The following is a 23,546-nucleotide window of genomic DNA, read 5'->3' as shown; positions in this document are numbered from 1 at the left end:
GATTGTGATTAGTCTATTCTTGGTTAAAAAAATTAACAAAAAGGTAACCAGAATTATTAGAAATAGAGAAAGTGGATAAACCAACTAGAACAACAACATTCATTGAAACGCCCATTACTGTACCGAATTTTTCCTAAAAAAAACCTTGCAACTTGTAACAACCATAAACTCATTTACTTTGTTATTTGCACATTAAAAGATACCCATTGGCAGGAGATTGCAGCAATGAATTGAGGTTTGCAGGGAGCAGTAGTTCTCGCGAGATTTCGCCAGACTTCCGCCAAGATGGCGGCTTGGAGGTGGTTGCCTTTGGTTTTCAGGGAGCATGCAGCTACTTTCACCGTCTTGCGGAGCACCCTGAGACGACGGCAGCTGAGCCCTCGGATCTGGCTGGGGCTGGGAGCTGCTGGTGTCGGGGGCCTCGTATATTATGGCGGCGGGAGATGGTGGAGCAGTGGCAGCGGCCTGAATTGCAGATACAGCGTGTACGCTGCTGAGCAGCAGGTGAGCAACTCTTCCAGGACTGAGGGTGACAGCAGGCACTATTCTTGAGGCCACCACGCAAATGCTTGCCCATGTTAATAAGCTTCAATTTATTACGCCAGAAACGATCGCAGTGGCATTCGGTTCTGAACTTCGTGAACATGCTGTTGGATACAATTCGTGTTAGTTTTGCTAACATGTGTAGGTGGAGGTGACTGTGCATATAGAGTCTGCTAGTACGGAGTGGAGGGAAGAGTATGGTGCCTGTTTTATTTGTATTGTCCTTTGGTCAAGGATTGTTGATATTAATTACAAATGCTGTGCGCAGTCTTAGAAATGGTGCTGTAATCAGTAGGTCAGAGAATCAAACCTGAAACCAGGATTCAAGAACATAATGCTTAAGTACTTTGAGAGAGTAATAGCTGATTTTTAGTTGAAGAGTGAAACTAAGACAATTTTGCTTGATCCATTAGAACAGAAGAATATAAAATCAGATTTTATTTGACTTTTCCCTTCTACTCCTTGGATGCTAACTTTAAAAGTGTTTGTTCTGATGCACTATGGGACATCCTTATGAATTTGTTTATTGTCACATGTACCAAGGTACAATAATAAGTTTGGTTTTTCGTGCTATCCAGTCAAGCTAGTTCAGGCAGCATTTTGTGCAATAGTAACATTTAAAGAAATATAGTAACATTTAAAGAAATAGTACACTATAATAATAGGGAGCAGTGTTACAATAAGTCACATAGTACAGGGTACAAAAATAGTGCAAGGTATTGAGAAAATTATAGTTAAAACAGTGTAAGGGGATTTTTTTTTAAACTAGTGAGTGATCTAGTTCAGAGTCTGATAACAGCAGGAAAGAAACTGACCTTAAATCTGGGGAGAGGAGTGTATGAATAGGTACAATGGATCCTTTAATATGTTAGTAGCTTTCCCAAGGCAGAGGCAAGTATAAATGGAGAGGAGGTTAACTTATGTTTTCTTATGGTCTTGGGCAGTTCCTGAGCTGCATCTTAAAAAGTATCACTTCTGTGGTATATATAAAGGTTGATGAGGCTTTGGAGACGTGCTGAACTTGCTCAGGCTTTTTGATACACTTTCTTGGTTGTAACATTAATGTGGTTGGACCAGGATAGGTTGATGGTGATATTTCTACACCTCAGCTCTGATGATATCAACAAAGATGTGCACTACTCTCTGAAAGCAAGTTTTAAATTGCTTGACAAATTGTGAATTCTTTCTTTCTTTTTCAAATTTTTAATTGTTTTAAATATAATAAATACAGTACAATGAAGAAAAGGGAACAAAACTGAAAAAGCACGTCTGTGCTTGTATTTTTTTTTACTCTCAAGATAAAACTCAGCAGTTTTTGAAGAATCAACAGAGGGCAAATGGTGGATAGATAAAGAGATTGAGTCTCTGAGAATATCCCTGAAGAGTTTGACAATTGAGACCTCACTACAGGGAAGAACAAGAATTGGATTGTCTTGTTTAAAAAGAGGAGCTGGTTCATATGGGGAAGCTAGAGTGGAGGAAGCAGAGATAATCTCAAAATGTAAGAACCACTGATACTACAAGTTCTCTATATTTCTGTTAGCAATGTAAAAGGAACTTTTGAGTCCAGATTTGCCATTCTGCCATCTTCATACACATTGATGTACGAGAGACTCTGTGGTTTACTCAAACAAATAACAAACCACAACTCAAGAACCCTGATATAACCATACACCTGAAATTTACCAGGAAGATAACCCCATAGTTTTTATGATTTTAAATCATTCAAAATTATTTCCAATAAATTTAAAATTGGAAGGATTTAATGTTTTAATGAGCCATGTTTCTTTAGCTGATGCAAGTGATTTTAATTGGATCTACAAATGCTTAGCTGATTTTAAACAGCAATAATTTTTAGATGTGTGGATACATGTTGTCAAGCATGGAAGTTTCAGATTTATTGACAGATTCAGAAAGTAAAATCTGTCAGGGTTGCTCTATTTGTAAACTCGAGTCTTTGGCTACCATTAATCTTAGAAATATTATCCTATCCAAATATGCTGCTTTCGTACACTTCGGACAGTATGAAAGCTTTTTTAATGAATATGGCTGATCTTCCCAGGCAGCAACACCTATGGCAATTCCCATTGCCTGAATTTTCCAATCTTTCAAAACCCAGTCGGGAGGACCAAGAACACTTGATATCACTGTTGATAATCCCATCTACTTCAATTTTGTCAGTGATTGAGAACAAAGTTCAAAGTTCATTGTCAGAGTGCATACATGACATTGCATACAACCCTGAGGTTTATTTTCTTGTGGGCCAGGCAGAATTTCTACTTATCGAAACTGCAAAAAGCTGCACTCAAGAAAAGATACTTGTACAAAATGTACACAAAGACACGTAAACAAATTGCAATACAGAAAATACCGTAAACCTTCGTGTATAATGCGAACAATTTTGTACCAAAATTTAAGCTCAAAGTAGGGAGTCGTATTATATACGAGGTTATTATTTTAACAATTTTTTTCTGCTGCCAGATTTAACAATCAGTAAGATTATCAGCAGCTGCCTACATTGACGGCAGAGTGACTAGGTTGGGCAGGGGGCGGGGGGAGAGATGACAGCGCAAATCGGGTGGGTGAGGGGGGGGTAGAGAGAGTTGGCAGCGCAACTTAGGGAGGAGAGAGATGCTAGCACGACTCGGGCGGGCAAGGAGGGGAGAGAGTTGCCAGCGCGACTCTGGCGGGGGGGGGGAGATGCCAGCGCAACTCTGGTGGGAGGGGGGAGATGCCAGCGTGACTCGGGCAAGCGGGGGGAGATGCCAGCGTGACTCGGGCAGGCGGGGGGAGATGCCAGCGCGACTCGGGCAGGAGGGGGGAGATGCCAGCGTGACTCGGGCAGGCGGGTGGGGAGAGAGATGCCAGGGCGACGGGCAGGCGGGTGGGGAGAGAGATGCCAGCGCGACTCGGGCAGGCGGGTGGGGAGAGAGATGCCAGCGCGACTCGGGCAGGTGGGTGGGGAGAGAGATGCCAGGGCGACTCGGGCAGGCGGGTGGGGAGAGAGATGCCAGCGCGACTTGGGCAGGGAGAGAGACTCAGGCAGGCAAGGGGTGGGGGGGTCGTATTGTACATGAGGGTAAAATTTTTCTCCCTTTTTCCCCTCAAAAATGGGAGTGGGGTCTCATTATACATGAAACGCATTATACACATGAATACTTACAGTAAATATTTCAATAATAAATAATGTGCAAAGTTAAACATCTTTAAATGAGTCTCTGAGTTTGCTGTTTAGGAGTCTGATGGTGGTGGGTTGCAACTGTTCTTCAACTTGGTGGTATGAGTCATATGGCACCTATACCTCTTTCCTGATGGCAGCAGTGAGAACATAGCATGTCGTGGGTGGTGTGGATTCTTGGTGATTGCTGCTGCTGCTCAGATGGCAACGTTCCATGTAGATTTTCTTGATGGTGGGGAGAGTTTTATCTTTGATGCATTGGCTATGTCCATTATGTTTTGCAGAGCTTTCTGAGGTATGGCAGTAATGCAGCTGGTCAGCACACTTTCCAGTACATTTTTGTAGATGTTTGTCAAGGTTTTTGATGTTGTATGTTATGGAATAAGTTTATAAAATTATGATAAAATATCTTAAAAGGATAAGATTATGAGGTTTAGTCACTAGGTCACATTTCATAACAAATACCTCATTTGCCATGTTTTCAGTTGACTTTGCAGAGACAATGGGAAGTGTTTGTGAGAATTTCACAAGTAGGTGTTAATGGGTCAGCATGTTTGAACAGTGTCCAGGCTCAAGAACTGAGAAATCTTTTGCTGTTCAACTGGTGCCAGATTTTTAAATTTCTGCTTGAAGCTGAGAAAACATCCATTGAGAGAGACTGAGGAGTATTCTGCAGTAGTTTATGATGAAGGCTGTAAGTTGGCAGACCTGCTGGATGGCCCCATTTCAAGAAAGGTTTTGAGTTCAGCCTATTCTAAATCTCTGTAGTTAATTGCAGAGGTTGTGGCTGGTTATTGTGTTTTTCCTGAAATAGGAGAAAAAGATTAACACCTTGTGGTAACCTGGAAGAAGAGATTATCTTTTGGACAAACCCAAGAGGGGAAAGTTTCTTTGGTAAGATACAGTTGCTGATTGAAGAAGATCAGTTTGTGTGTCCAATGAACAACAATTAGCTCTCTGAAACCAACAAAGACCTTCCTGAGCGGTAACAAGTTGAAGCACCAGATCCTGGTGAATATAATAACTGCTTAATCTGTGCGCAGTATGGAAGATTGCCTGATGCCAATGAACGGTGAAAAAGCATTTTCCTGAACACATAAATATTGCATACATGTGCACTTAGAATTAGAAGGGGGTTAAGTATTGATCTTATTATTGTGTATAAAGAAAATAAAAACCGTTTTGTTTAAGTAGCCATTATCTTGGTGAATTTCTCCTGCTGCTGGTTTTTGAGTCCTTAGGGCTCGTAACAAGAGCCAATGTTTGCAAGCTCCTAAAGAAGTAGAAGCACTGATGTGCTTTTTTTTTGATGACATGTGTGTGTTGAATCCAGGTAAAGACTTTCAGATAATGACTCCCAGGAATTTAATATTTGCTCACCTTCTCCACCTCTGGTCCCCATTTGTTTGGTTTTCCATTCCTAAAGTCAACAATCAGCTCCTTGGTTTTGGTGACATTGAGTGCGAGCTTGTTATTAATGCATCATTCAGCCAAGTTTTCAATCTCCCTTCCATATGCTGATTCCTCCCATTTTTACACAACCCACTATCTTGATATCGTCAGCAAATTTGTGGATGGTGTTATTGTCTTATCGAGTCACCCATTAAGCGAGTAGAGCAGGAGGCTATTGATGCAGCTCTATGGTGCTCTGATACTGACAGAGATTCAGAATTTATCATGAAAAAGTCATGAAATTCGGTGTTTTGAGGTAGCATCATCATGCAAACACTCGTATCATGACTATCTTACAATATTACTATATTTTAAAAAAAAAGTACCTTTGTTTTGTGTACTATTTTTTAATATCTTTGATTCATTGATTATTCTGGAATCTGATGGCATCAGGGAAGAAGGTGACCTTGTGCCGCTGAGTGCTTGTCTTTCGGCTCCTGTACCTATTTCCTGATGGCAGTAGAGTGATGAAGGCATGGTGGGTGTCTTGAGAATGGAGCTGCTTTTTTTTTTGTAAAGACTCCGCTTAATGTAGATGTCCTTGATGGAGTAAAGTCTGGTGCCTGTAATGATGCAGGCCAAGTTAACAACTCTCTGGAGTTTATTCTTGTCCTGAGAGTTGGTGCCTCCATTACCAGGCATTGATGTAGCCAGCCAGATGCTCTCCACAGTATACCTGTAGAAGCTTACGAGATTCTTCGGTGACATACCAAATCTCCTCCGACACCTCCGTATAGCTGCTGGCAAGCCTTCTTTGTGATTGCATCAATGTGGAGACTTCAGGACAGATCCTCTGAGATATTCACAGCCAGGAATTTGAAGTTCTTGACCCTCTCCACTACTGAGTCCTCATTGAGGATGGAGTCATTCTCCTGACTTCCTTCTGAAGTCCACCATCATCTCCTTAGTTTTGCTGACATTGAGTGCAAGGTTGTTGTCATTACACCATTCAATGTGCTGATCTATTTCCCTGCTGTACACTTCTTCATTACCACTTATGATTCTGCTGACAACTGTGGTGTCATCGGCAAACTTGTAGATGGCATTGGAATTGTGTCTGGCCACACAATTGTGTGTGTATAACGAATAGAGCAGTGGGCTAAGCACGCAACGTTGGGGTGCACCTATGTTGGTAATCAGTGAGGAGGATATGTTGTTTTCAATTCGTACTGTTTGTACTCTTCCAATGAGAAAGTCAAGGATCCAGTTGCAGAGGGGTGCAGAGGCCTTGAGTTAGTAGCTTCTTGAGCAGCACTGAAGGTATCGAAGACCAGCAAGCTGTAGTTGTTGAAATGCAGCTGTATGTATTAATTGCTGTTTTCGAGGTGATCCAGAGCTGAGTGGAGAGCCAGCGATTATTACATCTGCTGTGGAGCGATTGTGACAATAGGTGAATTGTAGTGAGTCCAGATCTTTGCTTGGGTACATATTGATTCTGGCCATGACCAGCCTCTCAAAGCATTTCATCACAGTAGAAGTTAGTGCTACTGGGCGATAGTCATTGAGGCAGCTCACACTACTCTTCTTGGGTACCGGGATGATTGATGCCCTTTCAAGCAGTTGGGAACCTCTTACTGCTGCAATGAGAGGTTGAAAATGTCCATGAACACTGGCTAGTTGGTTGGTGCAGATTTTCAGTACCTGCCAGGTTTGCCATCAGGTCCTGAAGCCTTGCGAGGGTTCACTCTCTTGAATGATGTTCTGACATTACCCTCAGACAGATATCACAGGGTCGTCAGCCTTTTCGGGGACTCAAGTAGGCACTGTTTGGTTCTTCTCATAGTGGGCATAAAAGGTGTTCAGTTTATTGGGTAATGAAGCATCTCAGCCATCTATAGTGCTCACCCTCACTTTGTAGGCTGTAATGGCCTGCACTCCCTGGCGTATATCTGTCTCTGTCTTCCTCCAGAAGTGCCACTTTGCTTCAGAGATGGTCTTCCATGGGTCATACTTGGACCTCTTGCAAAGATCCCGATTCCCTAGCTTTAAGTGCCCTTGTTCTCACCCTCACTAAGTTGTGAATGCTCTGATTTATCCTGGACTTTTGGTTGGGGAACACACGGAATGTACGTGTGGACACACACTCATCCATGTAGGTCTGATGAATTTGGTGACAGTTATTGCATAGAATGGGTGACACTTGATCGCCAAATGTTTCAGGTCGGAGAGCAGGACCTGGACAAGACTGTCACGTCTGTGCACCACGATGAATTGATGATGACACAAACACCACCTTATCTGGTTTTTCCAGAAACCAATGTTCGGTCAGCATGATGGAGGGCGTAGCCCTTGGACTGCAGCACAGTGTCTGGAATGTCCTCCTTTAACCATGTTTCTTTAAAGTGTATCATGAGGCACTCCCTGATGACTCTCTGCTATTGATGTCTGGCTTGGAGTTCATCACATTTGTTCCCAGGGATTATCCATTGGCCATGAGGATGGTAGGGAGTGGAAGCCTCAGGTCCTGGCGTCTCAGCTTGACCTGTAGCCCTCCGCTTCTCTTTCCCCCCCCCACCCCGCGTCCACATGGTTGGATTTTCTATACCTAACCCATGGGTCCACTGCTGGTAGTTCCTGTGGTGGTGGTGTTGTACTTGTGTGAGCTGTTTAAAGGTCCCTCCCAACAGAGACTGCCAATTCCAAGGTTTGCCAGCGATCTTAGTATCTGTTGTTGGGTGGGTTTAATTTTGTTTATCTAATTTTTTAGTCTATTTTTAGAAGTTCTGAACAGGAAAATTTGATTATGCCCAACAGTGCTGCTCACAAAGAGTCACCGCTGTAAGGTGCCATTATGTGGGGCAGTGGAGGAGATGTTCATAACAATCCCTCACTGACTGTAGTGAGATGGTATTTGAGTAGTTTGAGATAACCTCTCTATAGGCTGGATATAGTTTTCCACATTGTTGCTCCTTCTGCTTGTGACAATACAGAAGGATGCCAGTTGGTTCATTGATCTGTAGATCAATCCAATTTGTCCCATTCTCCTTCTCATTATTTCCCTGTGCCCTTGCAATTTATTCTGTCCAACACATGCCCATCAATTGGAAGAAACCCACAGAGCTGTGGAAGTGGCATGCAGACTCTGCATAAAGAACACCAAAACCAGAGATTAAATTGGGGCAGCAGCAATAACTGTCATTTTGTGTTTGCTTCTCTGTAGAGCAGACTCCCTAGAATACCTCAAAACTACTGAATCCTGCAACCATTGAAGTCTGTGCCCAAGATGACGGTGCATGTGCTGGGTAGCATAACGTGAGGGGCCACAGACTCCAGGTCAGGAGTGGACTAGAGTTAGGCACCAGAAATGAGTATGCACCCCACCATTTGAGAAGGAGAGCACAGTAGACAACACTACAGGACGGTGACCATGGCAGCAGACCAATGAGGGGCTCAGTGACTGAAGGACCAAGCAGACTGCATGCTTTTGGGGACCTGGGTTTGAAGGACCCTCACAGGCTGCTGGCAACTCACACTGAAGGACCCATACAGGCTGCGGGCTGCTGGAGACTGGCTTATGGGAATCAGATGTTGGAACCAGAATTCGAGAGAGTGCTAAGGGCAAGAAGGTCTCCCGAAGGAATCCAGGCGCTCCAGGCTTCCTGATCGAATCAGAGGTTTCGATCTGGAGCTCGGGTTGCCAATGGTTTGAACTAGAGTCTGTGCAGCTGTGGGAGCACTGGAGCTGAATCCATGGGCCCTCATCCTTCTGACGGGACTCTCTTTTGCTTCTCTTTCTCCTACTGTTAGGGTGCTGGGTGATGCTCATGGTGTCTTTTTGTTTGCCTTATAGCAGCCAAAAGTTGAAGTGTATTACATTTTTAATGTATTATTACATGTCAATAAAAGGTACCTATTAAATATTTTTAATATGCAAACCTTCTTTCAGCACATATATTTCGGTTGTCTTTCTGAAATAGTATTCTTTACTGTGTTACAGAGAACAATGTACCTGAACTTCAGTTGACTGGAATTTCTTATTATGGAAGCTTGCATTATGGAACATTTACAATGAGATGACCTAATTATATACCTTTTAATTCAGTGATTTTTTTTTTTAATTTGGTGTTGCACCAAATTTTTAAGTCAGCAGAATGTAGTTTTTTTTTTACTGTTCAGGATTGATTTGTACATACAAAGAAATTGCCTGAGTGAGCAAAGCAAAAAAAAAGCCATGGTATAACTATTTCAGAGAGAGTTGAGCCAAGTAATGCAAGTGCTAAATATAAACTGAATAAAGATATGAACAGACTCAAAACAGGAGTGATGATGGGATCACTGTGCTTTGATAGCTTAGAAATAAACAAGCTGTTGGGAACTTGCACAGAGTTGCTAAGTGAAATATTATTAATTTAACCTTGACCATGATTTTGTGAGAATGTTAATGCACAGAAGTATGCTTTGCATCTCCGTTAATAATGCTGAGTTATTAATTAAAAAAAGCTATCATGTTGGCATCTGTTTTTACCAATTTGAATGTGATGAGCATAATTAAGAACATGCAGTCTTTTTGGGAATATTTCCTGATTAGTGTTTTGCATACCAGGTCTTTTATGTAATAGTTATTTTGATGTTTTCAAATCCTTGATTTTTGATGTATATAGAATTACCACAATTGAATGCAGTTCATTCCAAATTTCAGCCTACAATTTTGCAAACTTAGACAGTATTTATTTTGTTCTTGAAATGTTAAGAAAAATGGCAAAAAATACACTGTACAGTAAAACCTCTGTATCCAAATTTCAAGCAACTGGCAAAAAATTACAAAAAATAAATCAAATTTTTAAAAAAATGAAACCGGTGAATTCATTTGTATGCCATCTTTTACTGTAATATGTTCTGTAATTTAAAATAAATCCTTGTCAAAGAACATGTGTAAAGCTTGGCATGGATGAATTTTCCTCTGGTCATCCAGAATTAGCCAAAAATTGTAAAACAATTTGGAATTTTAAGTGCATATTCTGTTCAATGCAAAAACATTTTAAAGTTGTAGTTTTAAATTTAGTTTGACAGAAACAGACATCGCACAAAACATTTGGACAAATCTATGGATAGGAAAGATTCGGAAGGATATGAACCAAAAGCAGACAAATAAGAGTGCCAACTTGGTTGGCATGGGCGAGTTATCCAAAGCATCTGTTCCATGCTGTGTGACTCTTAAGTATGCAAAGATGGTAACTGAAAAGCAAAAATCAGAAATTCTTGTTTAAAATTAAATAAATAAATAGATTGCAGCCAATACTGTCCAGATCAAGTGGAAATATAACGGTTTTTCTTTCTACAGATGCTACCTAACCTGCTGACTTGAGATAAACAGTTAATTTATGACTTCCCCAAAAAACGTTTAAAAAAAAACAAATTAAAAAAAAAAAGAGAAAAGGATACAAGAGAAAGGAAAACGCATCTGGCTACTAAAGTTTCAATGCATTCAATCAAATTTTGCATTTACAAATTAAACATGTACTAATTCCAAAGACTTGATAAGGTTCTTTGAGGTTTAGGGGATAGTTTTCATAATGTAAATACCTGTATACAAGTCATAGTGGCAAAAATCATTCTCGACGCTTGTTCTGTCTTTAATTGCCGTGCAAGAACCTTATGCGCTCTTTCACCTAATTCATAAATACTTCTGTTTAGTTATCATTATCGGTTTCTTTGTTCTATATTTTTGTAAAGTATTGAAGCTTTATCCTCACTTACTTCTGTAAATCTTTTTCTAAATTTGTTATTTCTATCTCTAATTCTTTCATATAATCATTAATTTTAGAGGTATAAATAATTATTTGACCACGTATATACGCCTTCATCGCATCCCATAAGATAGTTTCATAAGATTCTTATCTGTCTCTGATAAATTCACAAAAATCTTTCCTTTTTAATAACAGAGTTAAACCTCCATCTATAAACTGATTCTTCTCTGCCTATCATTGTTATTGCCAGCAACAAAGGAGAATGGTTGGATAAAATTCTTGCATTGTATTCTGCTTGCTGTATTCTACCTTGAAGTTGTGAAGATATTAAAAATAAATCAATTTTAGAATGAGAGTCAAACATGCTTGCTTTACAATGCTGTTAGTGTGTTGGGTCCAGGAAAGATCTTGTGAAATAATGACTCCCAAGAACTTAAATTTGCTCACTCACTCCACTTCTGATCCCACAATGATCACTGGATCATATACCTCTGGTTTTCCCTTCCTGAAGTCGATAATCAGCTCCTTGGTTTTGGTGATATTGAGTGCAAGGTTGTTGTTTGTGCACCATTCAACTAAGTTTTCAATCCCACTCGCCTTTTATACAATCTACTACTGTGATATTATCGGCAAATTTGTAGATTTACAAGGGAACTATGGCCAAAACTTGGCTTGCCACTAAGAAATTAATTCCTCCCAGACTTGATTCAATTACATACCTGCAGAAATCCTGATGGATGGAAGTCTCTTGAACTAAATCAGAAAAGCCGTATAGAGCACTAGGCCTTGGCAAGATGATTTGGATAATGCAAGCCTCATAAATGAAACTGCTGAGAAAACTTTTAAAAGTTGGCACACTCGCAAAAAACAACCCCTCTGTTTTCTCTCTTTTTCAGAGCACCATTTTTAAAAATTCTTTATCATTCAAAAACCATTTAAAATGAACAATTTGTGGGGAAAAAAAGTCTTTTATACTTAAGTAATTACAAAAACACAAATTGGCTGGTGATCAAATCTTTGAGTTCATAAACTGGCTTTCTGTGTTGTCACACTCCCTTTATGCTCAGTGGCTCCCATTTTGTGTATTCCTGTTACGCTTACTGACTTCCTTTATATATTAAAAAAATACTATTGTGCAACATCTTGGAGAAAAAAAAATTGATTCAAGTGTGCTGTATGAATAGAACTAGCAACCAATATTCTGGAAAATTTGTTCATCTGGTACCACAAGGTCTCAATGGTGCTGGATGATCAGTGTTCTACTAACACTGAATATGTTACTGGTAAAGGTATCTTTCTGGTAAAATTGGGTTTTGGTCAATTTGTGTAAATTGAAGAAACAGGTATTCATGGGATGATTCTAGCGAATAAGACAGGGCATGTCCAATAATTAATTACTCATTTGGAAAATGCAATAAATCTAAGGAAAACACTGATAAGTGAGGACTACAAGTTTGCTAATTGGAAATGTATTAATTCTGTCTTGATGGGTTAAATGGGGATCATTAGTTTATATACCACATGAAAGGATATATTTGTGGAAAAGGATACTTTTTGCTCACCCTAAATGCTATGAAAATTATTGAATTCTAGTCATTTCTACTGCAAGATTTGACTAACCAAAAATATTTAGAGAAAACCTCAAAATTCAGTCTCATGAATTTTTTTGTTCTACTCTTCATACAGAGCAAGAGATAGCAACAGACATATGGTAATGATTAGCAGCTTCCATCTATTTCTATAAATTGTACTACACCCACATTCTAAACACATTTTTCATTGAACTCACTGACCTACAACAAAGATAAAAATAATAATCCTAACGTTCATCTATCATTACAAGTTCACCATTGATGTATCTTAATAGAAAAACAAATTGGTCATTAATTTCAGAGAAACTGGCAGAAAAGTCTATAGTCAAAACATTAACCATACTCTTCAATTGCTGTTGAAAGTTTTGCCCGTCCCCCAGAATGCACCCCTTTTAGTTACCATTTTAAAATGTTGAAACTGTTTAATTTGGCTGATGCTATCATCTTGGGTTAATTGTGACACTTGCAGTAAATAACACACAAATCTTATGTTTATATTTAACAATAATTGAAATGGTATCTTTTTTTCTGGTCATCATGCCAGCAAACCACACCTTGCAAAGATATAATTTAATGCTTGCTAGATTGTCACATTGTTACAAAATCAATCTTATCTGTTATCTAATTTAAAATATGTTTATGTATGAAAGAAGAAGTTTGAACATTCATTAGCTTTATCTGAGAACCAAAAATACGACTAGGAGTGGGTGTGAAAACTTGAAAGCTTGAATTTCAAATACATAATTGAGTAATAAATTAGTTGATGGAATTTATTCAGAGGCATTTTACCAAAAGTTTAGCAGTATTAAAGATATAAAACAAATATTTAGAACAGATAACTACATCTGTAAGATCAGCAAGTGTAGACGAAACATGCATGACACTAAGATCAGAAGCGAAATGAGGAGGAAATTAAACAGGGATAGATCTGAGAACCTGAGATACATAGTTGACCAAGTGGAAAACAGAAATAGTACAAATCATAACTATTGATGCAAAACACTGATAATCCATTCATACAATAAAAATAGATTAAAGAAAATGGCATAACCAGAAGGTGTCATGCAGAAATAGTATAAGCATGTATGTTAGATTTAAGCATGAATAATGTGTGTTATTCCTGCAAAGTTCAAAATAATTATAACGTGTTCATTGGTTAAGAGAGCTCAACATAAGCAGAATCAGAATTTATTATCGTGAAATTTGGTGTTTTGCGGTGGCATCATAGTGAAAACATTCATATTATAACCATCTTATGACATATTTATAAAATGTGCACAAAAAATAAGGGAATGTCTTTGGTTCATTGATTATTCAGGTATCTGATGGCAGTAGGGAAGAAGCTGTCCTTGTGCCACTGAGTGCTCCTGTACCTTTTCCCTGATGGTAGCAGAGTGAAGAAGGCATGGCCTGGGTGGTGGGGGTCTTTGAGGATAGAGGCTGTTTTTTCTTTTTTTAAAAAAAAAGACACCACCTCTTGTAAATGTCCTTGATAGAATGAAGTCTGGCGCTTGCGATGTCACAGGCCGAGTTAACAACCCTTGAGTTTATTCTTGTCCTGAGAGTTAGCACCTCCATACCAGGAAGTGATGCAACCAGCCAGGTTGCTTTCCACAGTACACCTGTAGAGGTTTTTGAGAGTCTTCGGTGACGTACCGAATCTCCTCAGACACCTCACAAAGTATAGCTGCTGGCTAGCCTTTATGATTGCAAAACATGGAAGCTCTAGGACAGATCCTCAGAGGTGTTCACACCCAGGAATTTGAAGTTCTTGACCGTCTCCACTACTGAGCCCTCGACGAGGACTGGGTCGTGTCCCCTGAATTCCTCCTGAGGTTCACAAATGGCTCCTTGGTTTTACTGACATTGAGCACAAGGTTGTTGTTGTTGTTACACCATTCAACAAGCTATTCTATCTCCCTGCTGTACACTTCCTCATTGCAGTTTGTGTTTTTGCCGACAACTGTGGTGTCATCAGCAAACTTGTAGATGGCATTGGAATTGTGTCTGGCCACACAGTCACGGGTGTATAATGAGTAAAGCAGTGGGCTAAGCATGTCTACTTTGGGTGTATCTGTGTTGATAATCAGTGAGGAGAAGATGAGGTTTCCAATTCATGGTCTTCCAATGAGAAAGTCAAAGATCCAGTTGCAGAGGGGGGTACAGAGTCCTAGAGTTTGTAGCTTCTTGACCAGCACTGAGGGAATGATGGAGTTGAAGGCTGACCAGCCGTATATATGAATTTCTGTTTGAAGTGATCCAGAGCTGAGAGGAGAGCCAGCGATATTGTATCTGCTGTGGAGCGATTTTGATGATAGGCGAATTGTAATGGAACCAGATCTTTGCTTTGGAACGTGTTGATTCTGGCCATGACCAGCCTCTCAAAGCATTTCATCACAGTAGAAGTTAATGCTACTGGGCAGTGTCGTTGAGGCAGCATACACTACTCTTCTTGGGTACCGAGGTGATTGATGTCCTTTGTGGGAACCTCTGACTGCCACAATGAGAGGTTGAAAATGTCCATGAACATTCCAGCTAGTTGGTTGGTCCAGATTTTCAGTATCCTGCCTGGCACGCTGTCAGGGCTTGACACCTTGCGAGGGTTCATCCTCTTGAATAATCTTCTGATGTAGCCCTCAGAGACAGTTATCATAGGGTCCTTGGTCTTTTCAGGGATTCTAGTAGGCAGCACTGTTTGTTTTTTCTTCTCAAAGCAGACATAGAAGGTTCTAGTGTTCAGCTCATCTGGTAATGAAGCGTCACAGCCATCTGAAGTGTTCCCCCTCTCTTTGTAGGCTGTAATGGCCTGCAATCCCTGCCGCAGCTGACATGTATGTCTCTAGCTTTCTCCAGAATTGCCACTTTGCTTCAGAGATGGCCTTCCGCAGGTCATACTTGGACTTCTTGTAAAGATCCTGATTCCCCCGTCTTAAATGCCCTTGTTCTCATCCTCAGCAGGTTGCGAATTCTCTGATTCATCCATGGCTTCTATTTGGGATACACCTGGTTGGTTGTGGTGGGCACACACTCATCCATATAGGTCTTGAAGTTGGTGACAGCTGTTGCATATTCATTCAAGTCTATGGATGAGTGCTTGAAGGTGTTCCAGTGAACACTTCTCACCATTGTTGTCGAAGGGATTAATCAGCGTGGTACTCTTTTCATTAAATGATATTCCAAAAGAATATTGCAAGCTATGTGGGTTATTTCATTGTGAATCCATTGACTTTATTCACCTGGTAAAAATTTAAAAGATTGTGCTCACTTTTTCCAGCTTTTCTCATGATAGTCTTTTTAAATTTGTTTTGTGTGGTAAAGATTCCATTATTGTCACCTAATACTACATTTAGACTGTACCATGCATGAAATTCTTTGACTTTTGTCTACCGTAAGACATTCAGAGAGTCTCCGCTTTGTCCAGCGTCCCTCACAGAAACCTACAGCACCTTGTGTTTCTAGCTGGTTTCCCTTCCAAGTACTGACCAGGCGTAAGCCTGCTTAGCTTCTGAGATCAAACACTTGAGGTTTTTAATACTGCAGGCATGTAACGGCACTATCAAGGAATTCCTGCACCGTGATTTATCCTGCCGGATCCCTACAACTTTTTGGAGGAAGCCTGCAGTGTAAATCATACCAGAAAAATTAATTGTCTGTCATTCACTCTACTTCATTGGGACTGTTGCACTCGGGTCCTTGCAGTTTAAAAAGATGGCCAGTGTGAACAACTACATGGGCAGTAATTATGTTAATTTTTTTCAGTGATTTTTTCCGACATTGCAGTCTAAAATAAACATTAATCTTATGCGCATTTAGGCTTAGCTTCTGGGTGAATGCTAATTATCTGTGCCTCATAGATAATGTATTCCATGATGTCAATGCAGTTTTCAATAATGTATCCTGGATGAGGAATGGCATTTACTGTTATATTAATTTAATAATATCGTGTTATATGGCGAGCTCTCCACTGGCCACCATGACAGAGGTGCACCAAAGAAAAGGTACAAGGACTGCCTAAAGAAATCTCTTGGTGCCTGCCACATTGACCACCGCCAGTGGGCTGATAAAGCCTCAAACCGTGCATCTTGGCGCCTCACAGTTTGGCGGGCAGCAACCTCCTTTGAAGAAGACCGCAGAGCCCACCTCACTGACAAAAGGCAAAGGAGGAAAAACCCAACACCCAACCCCAACCAACCAATTTTCCCTTGCAACCGCTGCAATCGTGTCTGCCTGTCCCGCATCGGACTTGTCAGCCACAAACGAGCCTGCAGCTGACGTGGACTTTTTACCCCCTCCATAAATCTTCGTCCGCGAAGCCAAGCCAAAGAAAGAAAGAATTTAATTACTAGAATGCTTTCATTGTATCTTCCCATCTTGTGTGTATGTTAGAGCATCAGGATATTAGTTACATTAGCTTGAAAAAAAAATAACACCATCATTCATTGCAAAGCTCTTCTTCTTTTGCTTGGCTCTTAATGACCAGTGAAATAAATGTGAAGTCAAAGTTCTGATAACTCTCTTTTCTTTGGCTTGGCTTCGCGGACGAAGATTTATGGAGGGGGTAAAAAGTCCACGTCAGCTGCAGGCTCGTTTGTGGCTGACCAGTCCGATGCGGGACAGGCAGACACGATTGCAGCGGTTGCAAGGGAAAATTGGTTGGTTGGGGTTGGGTGTTGGGTTTTTCCTCCTTTGCCTTTTGTCAGTGAGGTGGGCTCTGCGGTCTTCTTCAAAGGAGGCTGCTGCCCGCCAAACTGTGAGGCGCCAAGATGCATGGTTTGAGGTGTTATCAGCCCACTGGCTAATTAACTAACTAATTAAGCAGCTAAATAAACAAAGAACAATCTAACAAACAATGAGATAAGTGACAAAACAATTTATGTTAATTTTACTGCATCCACCTGAGATGCCTCTTTAAATGTCTGCTGAGAATGCTACTATTGAGCTAAGATAAACTCTTTAAAAAATGATTTGTAGAATTTTGATTATTTTTTGAAAAACTATAAGAGTAATGATAAAATCATCCAATTTGGGGTTCCAACGTACATGGACTTCGATGTGGGAGGGGGACTCACTGACTGTGAGAAGTCATTATTGATTTATAATTATCACAGATAAAGTTTAGGGGAAATTTATTTTCAGTACATGTTACTGGGACATAAAAAGCTTTTGCATAGATAAAGATTAATTTTTAAAGAACAATGATAAAATGAGGCCACAAGTTTGGTTAGAGATTCTTCTTCCAAAGGGCCAGCAAACACAAATAGGATATATAGCTTTCTTTCATGATATAAACCTATTTGGCTCTGTGTTTTGAATTTTTTTGCCTTTTGAATGCAAGAAATTGGGAGAGGAAATGATTGGGAATGTGCTATTTTTAAAATGAAATGTGCCTTGTTCAAAATAACAGATGTTGTTTAAACTTGTTCTTTACATAAAACATCCTATGAGAGTTTAAATGTCTGCCTGAAGAAATGTTCTTCGTTTTATAATCATTTGAGCTGAGAATAAACCATTTTTTTTTCTAGTCTACAAGCTTGTGACCACAGACATTCCTGCAGTTTTAGTCATGTCTAAGTGTGATGCGAGTTAGATTTGTTAGCATCTTTAGATATCATAAAAGGTGAAACATAAGAGAAGTGAAGCATATTGCAAATTACTGTAAGTCTTGATCATTTGATTTGGGAATAAAGTACCTGTTTGGAAAGATGTGATACTCCATTTTATCCATTCACATGGGAATCTCCAACATTGCTTGTGTTCGAGTTAACATTGTAGTTGGAATACTGTGACATTGCAGAGAAGCACCAATAGAAATTCACCAAGAGGCTTTTTTTTCATCTTTTAAGACTATATATTTATTAATAATTACTAATAATATAAAGTGTTTGTGTCTCAGTTTCATACCCAAAGCATTTATAGCTTAGGCACAATTCTGGGAAGTCATTCCCAAAGTTCAGTCTTACAAATCCTGTGTTGAAACTCACTTTTAAAATGATGCCCAAAAGTAGTCACAAATGAGAATGAGTAACTGCACTACTGAAAACTCATGATTGAGTTTCTTGCTGAGAAATATCCTTTTGGTCGAATGGTTGTCTCAATTCTTTTTCTTGCATAGGGGAAAAGAAACGAATGGCTTCCACGATGCTTATAAAAAAAACCCAGGCATGAAATGACGATCACCTTGGTCACGATTTGATGCAGCAGTTCTCCTGTTTCCTTTACCCAGATACGGGTCAATCAAAATGACATTTCCTTTGGTCATGGTGGTTCAATAATTTCCCCTGGCAGGGAGAATCAGCCAAATTGTCCATTTCACACAGTCACTACTCCTCCATGTTCATCCGATGGCTGGTGGTCAATAATCAAAATCCTTTTTCCCTCAGTGTCCCACTCACATGACTCTCTCACCATCAGTTTTCCTGGATAAACAACCATTGTTCTATTTTCCTCCAGAGTGTCAACTTTATTTTATAGTCAGTACTTAACAGGCCATCCAATCTTGCCACAACTGTATTAACCCTTAAAGTAACAGTCACACTAAATGAAATGGGAGCTTGTAATACCTTCTCCCCACACAAATAATAAGTTTCAATTTTCTGTAAAACATTGCAAACTAGCATATTGAAAGGCAATCAGCAATTACATTATCCTTGCCTTTAATATGAGTTATCATTAAATAATATTCCTACAGAATTAAATTCCAGTTTAACTGTTATCTATTTATGTTTTTAATTTCACTCAAGAACACAGATAATGGTCAGTATACACAAATGGTCCCTGAGCTGTGCAGATGTAAACATAAAAATGCTTCAAAACCAGAACAAATGACAATAATTCTTTCTCTATGGTAGAATAATTCTTTTGATCATTTAATTTCTTGGATAAGTAAGCCACTGGATGGTCAATATCATCACAACCATTTTTTTTGTAATAACGTTGATCCACAGCTTCATCACTAGCATCTACTGCTAAAGAAAATAGCTTTTCAAACTCGGTTGAGTTTGTGCACAGGCTGGTGATGTAAAATGGCTTTCAATTTATCAAATGCTTCCTGACAAAGCTCTGTCCAAGCATACTTTTCACCGATCTTTCTTTAGAAGTTTAGTTAAAGGAAGGGTGATATCAGCAAAAATTTTGCAGAACTTTCAGTAATATTCTACCATTCCCAAACATCTAATGGCATTCTTAGCCATGAGAGCGGGAAACTCAGAAATTGTTGTAACATTTGCCTGAACAAGCACCAACTTGCCTTCACCAACAATGTAACCAAGATAAGTCACAGTAGCATTGCCAAATTCACTTTTAGCTAAATTAACAGTAAGGTTTGCTTTTGAAAGTTTGTCAAACAATTTCTCTAACTCAGAAATATGTGCTTCCCAAGTGTCATTCCCCATAACTAAATAATCGATATAAGCATTTGTATGCTCTAAACTTTGAATCACAGAATTAATCATTTTTTGGAATGTCCCTGAGCATTTTTCATTCCAAATGGTGAAACATATTCATATAACCCTGATAAGGTCACAAATGCAGAAATTTCCCTACCTCTGTCACCTCAGTAACCTTTTAATTAGTCCACCTTTGTAAGAAACATAGCCCTTCCAACTCTGACCACACTATTATCCACCCTAGGGATAGGATAAGCATTTGTCTTTATTACCACATTAACTTTTCTATAATCAGTGCAGAATCTAACCAACCCATCTGATTTGGGGACCAGCACACAAGGTGAACTCCAATTTGAGGTAGAACGTAAAATAATATAATTCTTTAACATATAATCAATCTCATAATCTACACTTTGATTAGTGGTGAACATTACTGAAACCAGTCAATTTGCACTTTTTAACATTCATTCAATATTGAAGATTTTTTTTTTAAACTTTATTTTTGATTTTAATTGTTTTTAAGTCTAATGTGATTTCTCTAAGGCCCTTTGAGATTCTGAATGATATGCAGATGATGTGATTTGGTTAGCTCCCAGTTTATAAACTATCTGCTGAAACAGCCTTGACATGAAATTACTTCCCTGGTCTGATTGAATTTATTTAGGCAAACTGACTTTATAATTTTATAAGAGATTTTGACAGTTTTAACTTTAATATTTCTAAGTGGTACTGCTTCTGGAAACCTGGAGGCTGTGTACATGACAGTTAACAAATACTGATTCCCAGCTTTTGTCTTGGGCAATGGGCCAACATAATCCACAATAACTTTAGAAAAGGGTTTGTCAAAAACCAGAATAGGTTGTATTGGAGCCACTGGGGAACTCTCATTGGGTTTACCCAATGCGACATGTCAGGCAAAATGTCCCAATATCTTTTCTTAAACTAGGCCAATAGAATTGTTTTGTAATCTTGTAGATAATTTTCCTTACACCAAGATGACCACCCAAGAGCGTGCTATGTGCCATGGTTAAAATTTAATCCCTATAGGCTTTGGGAACTACAACCTGGTGAACAACTGCCCATTCTTCACTGGCATGGATATCAGTTGATCAGCACTTCTTCATCCACGCACTTTCTTAATTTCATCATCAGAGAAAACCTTATCTCTCACATCAGTAAGATTGGGATGTCTGTTCTGCCCCGCTATAAACTCTTTTTCAGGATAACGACAAATCCTTACATTTGGGTTTAACACCAGAACTCTGGTACAGTAAAGAAGGAGGTAAAGTCTTTGGCAGGTCATTACAACCTGAGTGATGTTTTACACTATCACAGATTCTGGTCCCTGTAAAATCATTCTGCACAGCACTGTCTGCACTAGCAAATTTTTTTAAACCATAGCTTGAGTAACTGTGAATGCTGGATATAGATCAGAATGTCTTTGTCTTATCAATGACTGGCTTAACTGTCAACCGTACCACAGGGACAACTTTACCCTCTGCAAGGTCATTTCCTAATAACAATGAAACTCCTTCCACTAGCAAAATTGATCGGATCCCTATTGTAACAGGTCGATAAACTAATTCTAATCTCAACATTATCCTGTGTAGAGGTATTGACTCTGGATTACACCCCCCTCATGCCCCCCCCCGACCTCAAATCAAATTTATTTCACCATGGCAGTCTCATTACCAAATTTCAAAACACTGTCCAACACAAGTGACTGGACAGCCCCAGTATCTCGAAGGATTAGTGGTGAACATTCCTTTACTGAAACCAAAACCTCTGACACAAAATATTTGAATTCGTCCCTAATGTTATCAGCAGGTCTAGAACTTTTGATTTCTATGTTTCATCTCTTTGAATACATGCATCCAGCACTGTCCTTTCTTTTTTTTCTCAGCATGGAACAATTTGCTATCACGTGACCAGGTTTCTTACAATAGTGGCAAAGGGGACCCGAAGGTTTTTCCTTGCTTTCCTTCATCTTTACCCCTAGCACTACTTCCTGATTTATTTTCTAACTTACTTGGATAGTCCATATTACACTTTTGGAAGGTTGTACTTTGGTACAAATTTAAACTTGTGGGTTGAAGCATACTCATTTGCTAATTTAGCAGATTCCTGATAAGTTTCCACTCCTTTTTAATCTAAATATGCTTCTCTGTCATTAGGAATGCACCTTTTAATTTCCTAAACTAACATCTGTTATAATCATTTTTTTAATGTGCACCATCAGTCAAAGTACACAGTTTTGTCATATGCAAAATCCATAATAAGACTGGTTCACCAATTTTTCTCAACTTCCTGAATTTTTGTCTGTAAGCTTCTGGAACCAAGTTGTAAGCCTTAAGCACGGCTTGCTTCTCAGTCTCCTAATCAGCAGCTTGTTTGCTTGTAAGTGCAGTGTAAGCCTGGTGGGATTTCCCTTTAATTATGCCTTGTAACATGAGGGGATCTCTCTCTCTCCCCCCCTCTCAAACTGCCTTTGCTTCTCTGCTTTATCCTTTTCAAGTCGACATTTTTCTAATTCTAACTCAAATACACATAGCTCAAACTTCTTCCTCACATCTATTTTTCTAGCTCCATCTGTTCCAATATTAACTGCTGCTCAACAGATTTACTCTCAGATGATTGTTCTAACTCCTCTCCAAACATCCCCACTGCTATATAGTGTTGTTTTATAATTCTCTGGATCTGAGATGGTTTTACCACAACAGTTCCAACCTTTGGGCAGTAACCATCAATTCCTTTTTTTTTCCCCTCTGCAAACCTACAGAGGATGGTAATTTTACAAACTCTTCAATATCCATTGCTGCTCTTTTTCCACACACACAAGGCTTTTAATTGGAAAAACCCAACACCCAACCCCAACCAACCAATTTTCCCTTGCAACCGCTGCAACTGTGTCTGCCTGTCCCCCATCGGACTTGTCAGCCACAAACGAGCCTGCAGCTGACGTGGACATTACCCCTCCATAACTCTTCGTCCGTGAAGCCAAGCCAAAGAAAGAAAATAAAGGATCAATAAGCTCCAATTTTGCTCATATTCTGGACAAATCCCAAATTTGTTACGCCACAGACCAGCAGCAATAGAAATTCACCAAGAGACTGTTATTGATTTTATTTTAAAACAATATATTTATTAATAATTCATAATAATATAACATTTTATTTAAATTTATTGCAACTATACATGAATATACTTGTGTATGTGATGCCCAAGCTATTACAGCTTAGGCAGAATTCTGGGATTCTAAAGTTCAGTCTTACAAATCCTGTGTTGAAACTCAGACTTTTAAACTAATGCTCAGAAGTAATCATGAAGGTGGGTGAGACTGAGTGACCAGACTGTTGAAAACTTACAAATCCTTGTCGAGTTTCTTGCTAAGTAATATCTTTTCAGATGAACAGTTTTCTCAACTCTTTCTTTTCCTTGCGTAGGGGAAACCAGACGAGTGACTTCCACAATGCTTGAAAACCCAGGCAGGTGTCAATCGAAATGATCATCACTTTGGTTACAATTTGATGCAGCAATTCTCCTGCTTCCTTTACCCTGATACAGGTCAATCATAGTGACCTTTCTTTTGGTCACGGTGGTTCAATTCCCCTGGCAGGAATAATCAGCCAAATTGTTCATTTCACATAGTTACTCCACCTCCATGTTCATCAGATGGCTGGTGGTTAATAATCAAAATCCTGTTTCCTTC

At 39.4% G+C, this 23,546-nt stretch overlaps 1 protein-coding gene across 1 annotated transcript in view; it reads left to right on the top strand.

The window, feature by feature from the left end:
• Nucleotides 1-277: 277 nt before the first annotated feature.
• Nucleotides 278-23,546, top strand: part of micu2 (mitochondrial calcium uptake 2) — a 419,472-nt gene continuing 396,203 nt past the window's right edge. Inside the window, exon 1 of the mRNA XM_069891395.1 lies at nucleotides 278-504. Within this exon, the coding sequence (XP_069747496.1) occupies nucleotides 286-504 (219 nt within the window). The 5' untranslated portion in view covers nucleotides 278-285. The remainder of the gene's footprint in view (nucleotides 505-23,546) is intronic.

This window comes from Narcine bancroftii, chromosome 7 (assembly GCF_036971445.1).
Source record: "Narcine bancroftii isolate sNarBan1 chromosome 7, sNarBan1.hap1, whole genome shotgun sequence".
Classification (NCBI taxonomy): Eukaryota; Metazoa; Chordata; class Chondrichthyes; order Torpediniformes; family Narcinidae; genus Narcine; species Narcine bancroftii.
The sequence above is the reverse complement of the archived record's forward strand: the minus strand, read 5'-3'. Positions and strand labels throughout refer to the sequence as shown.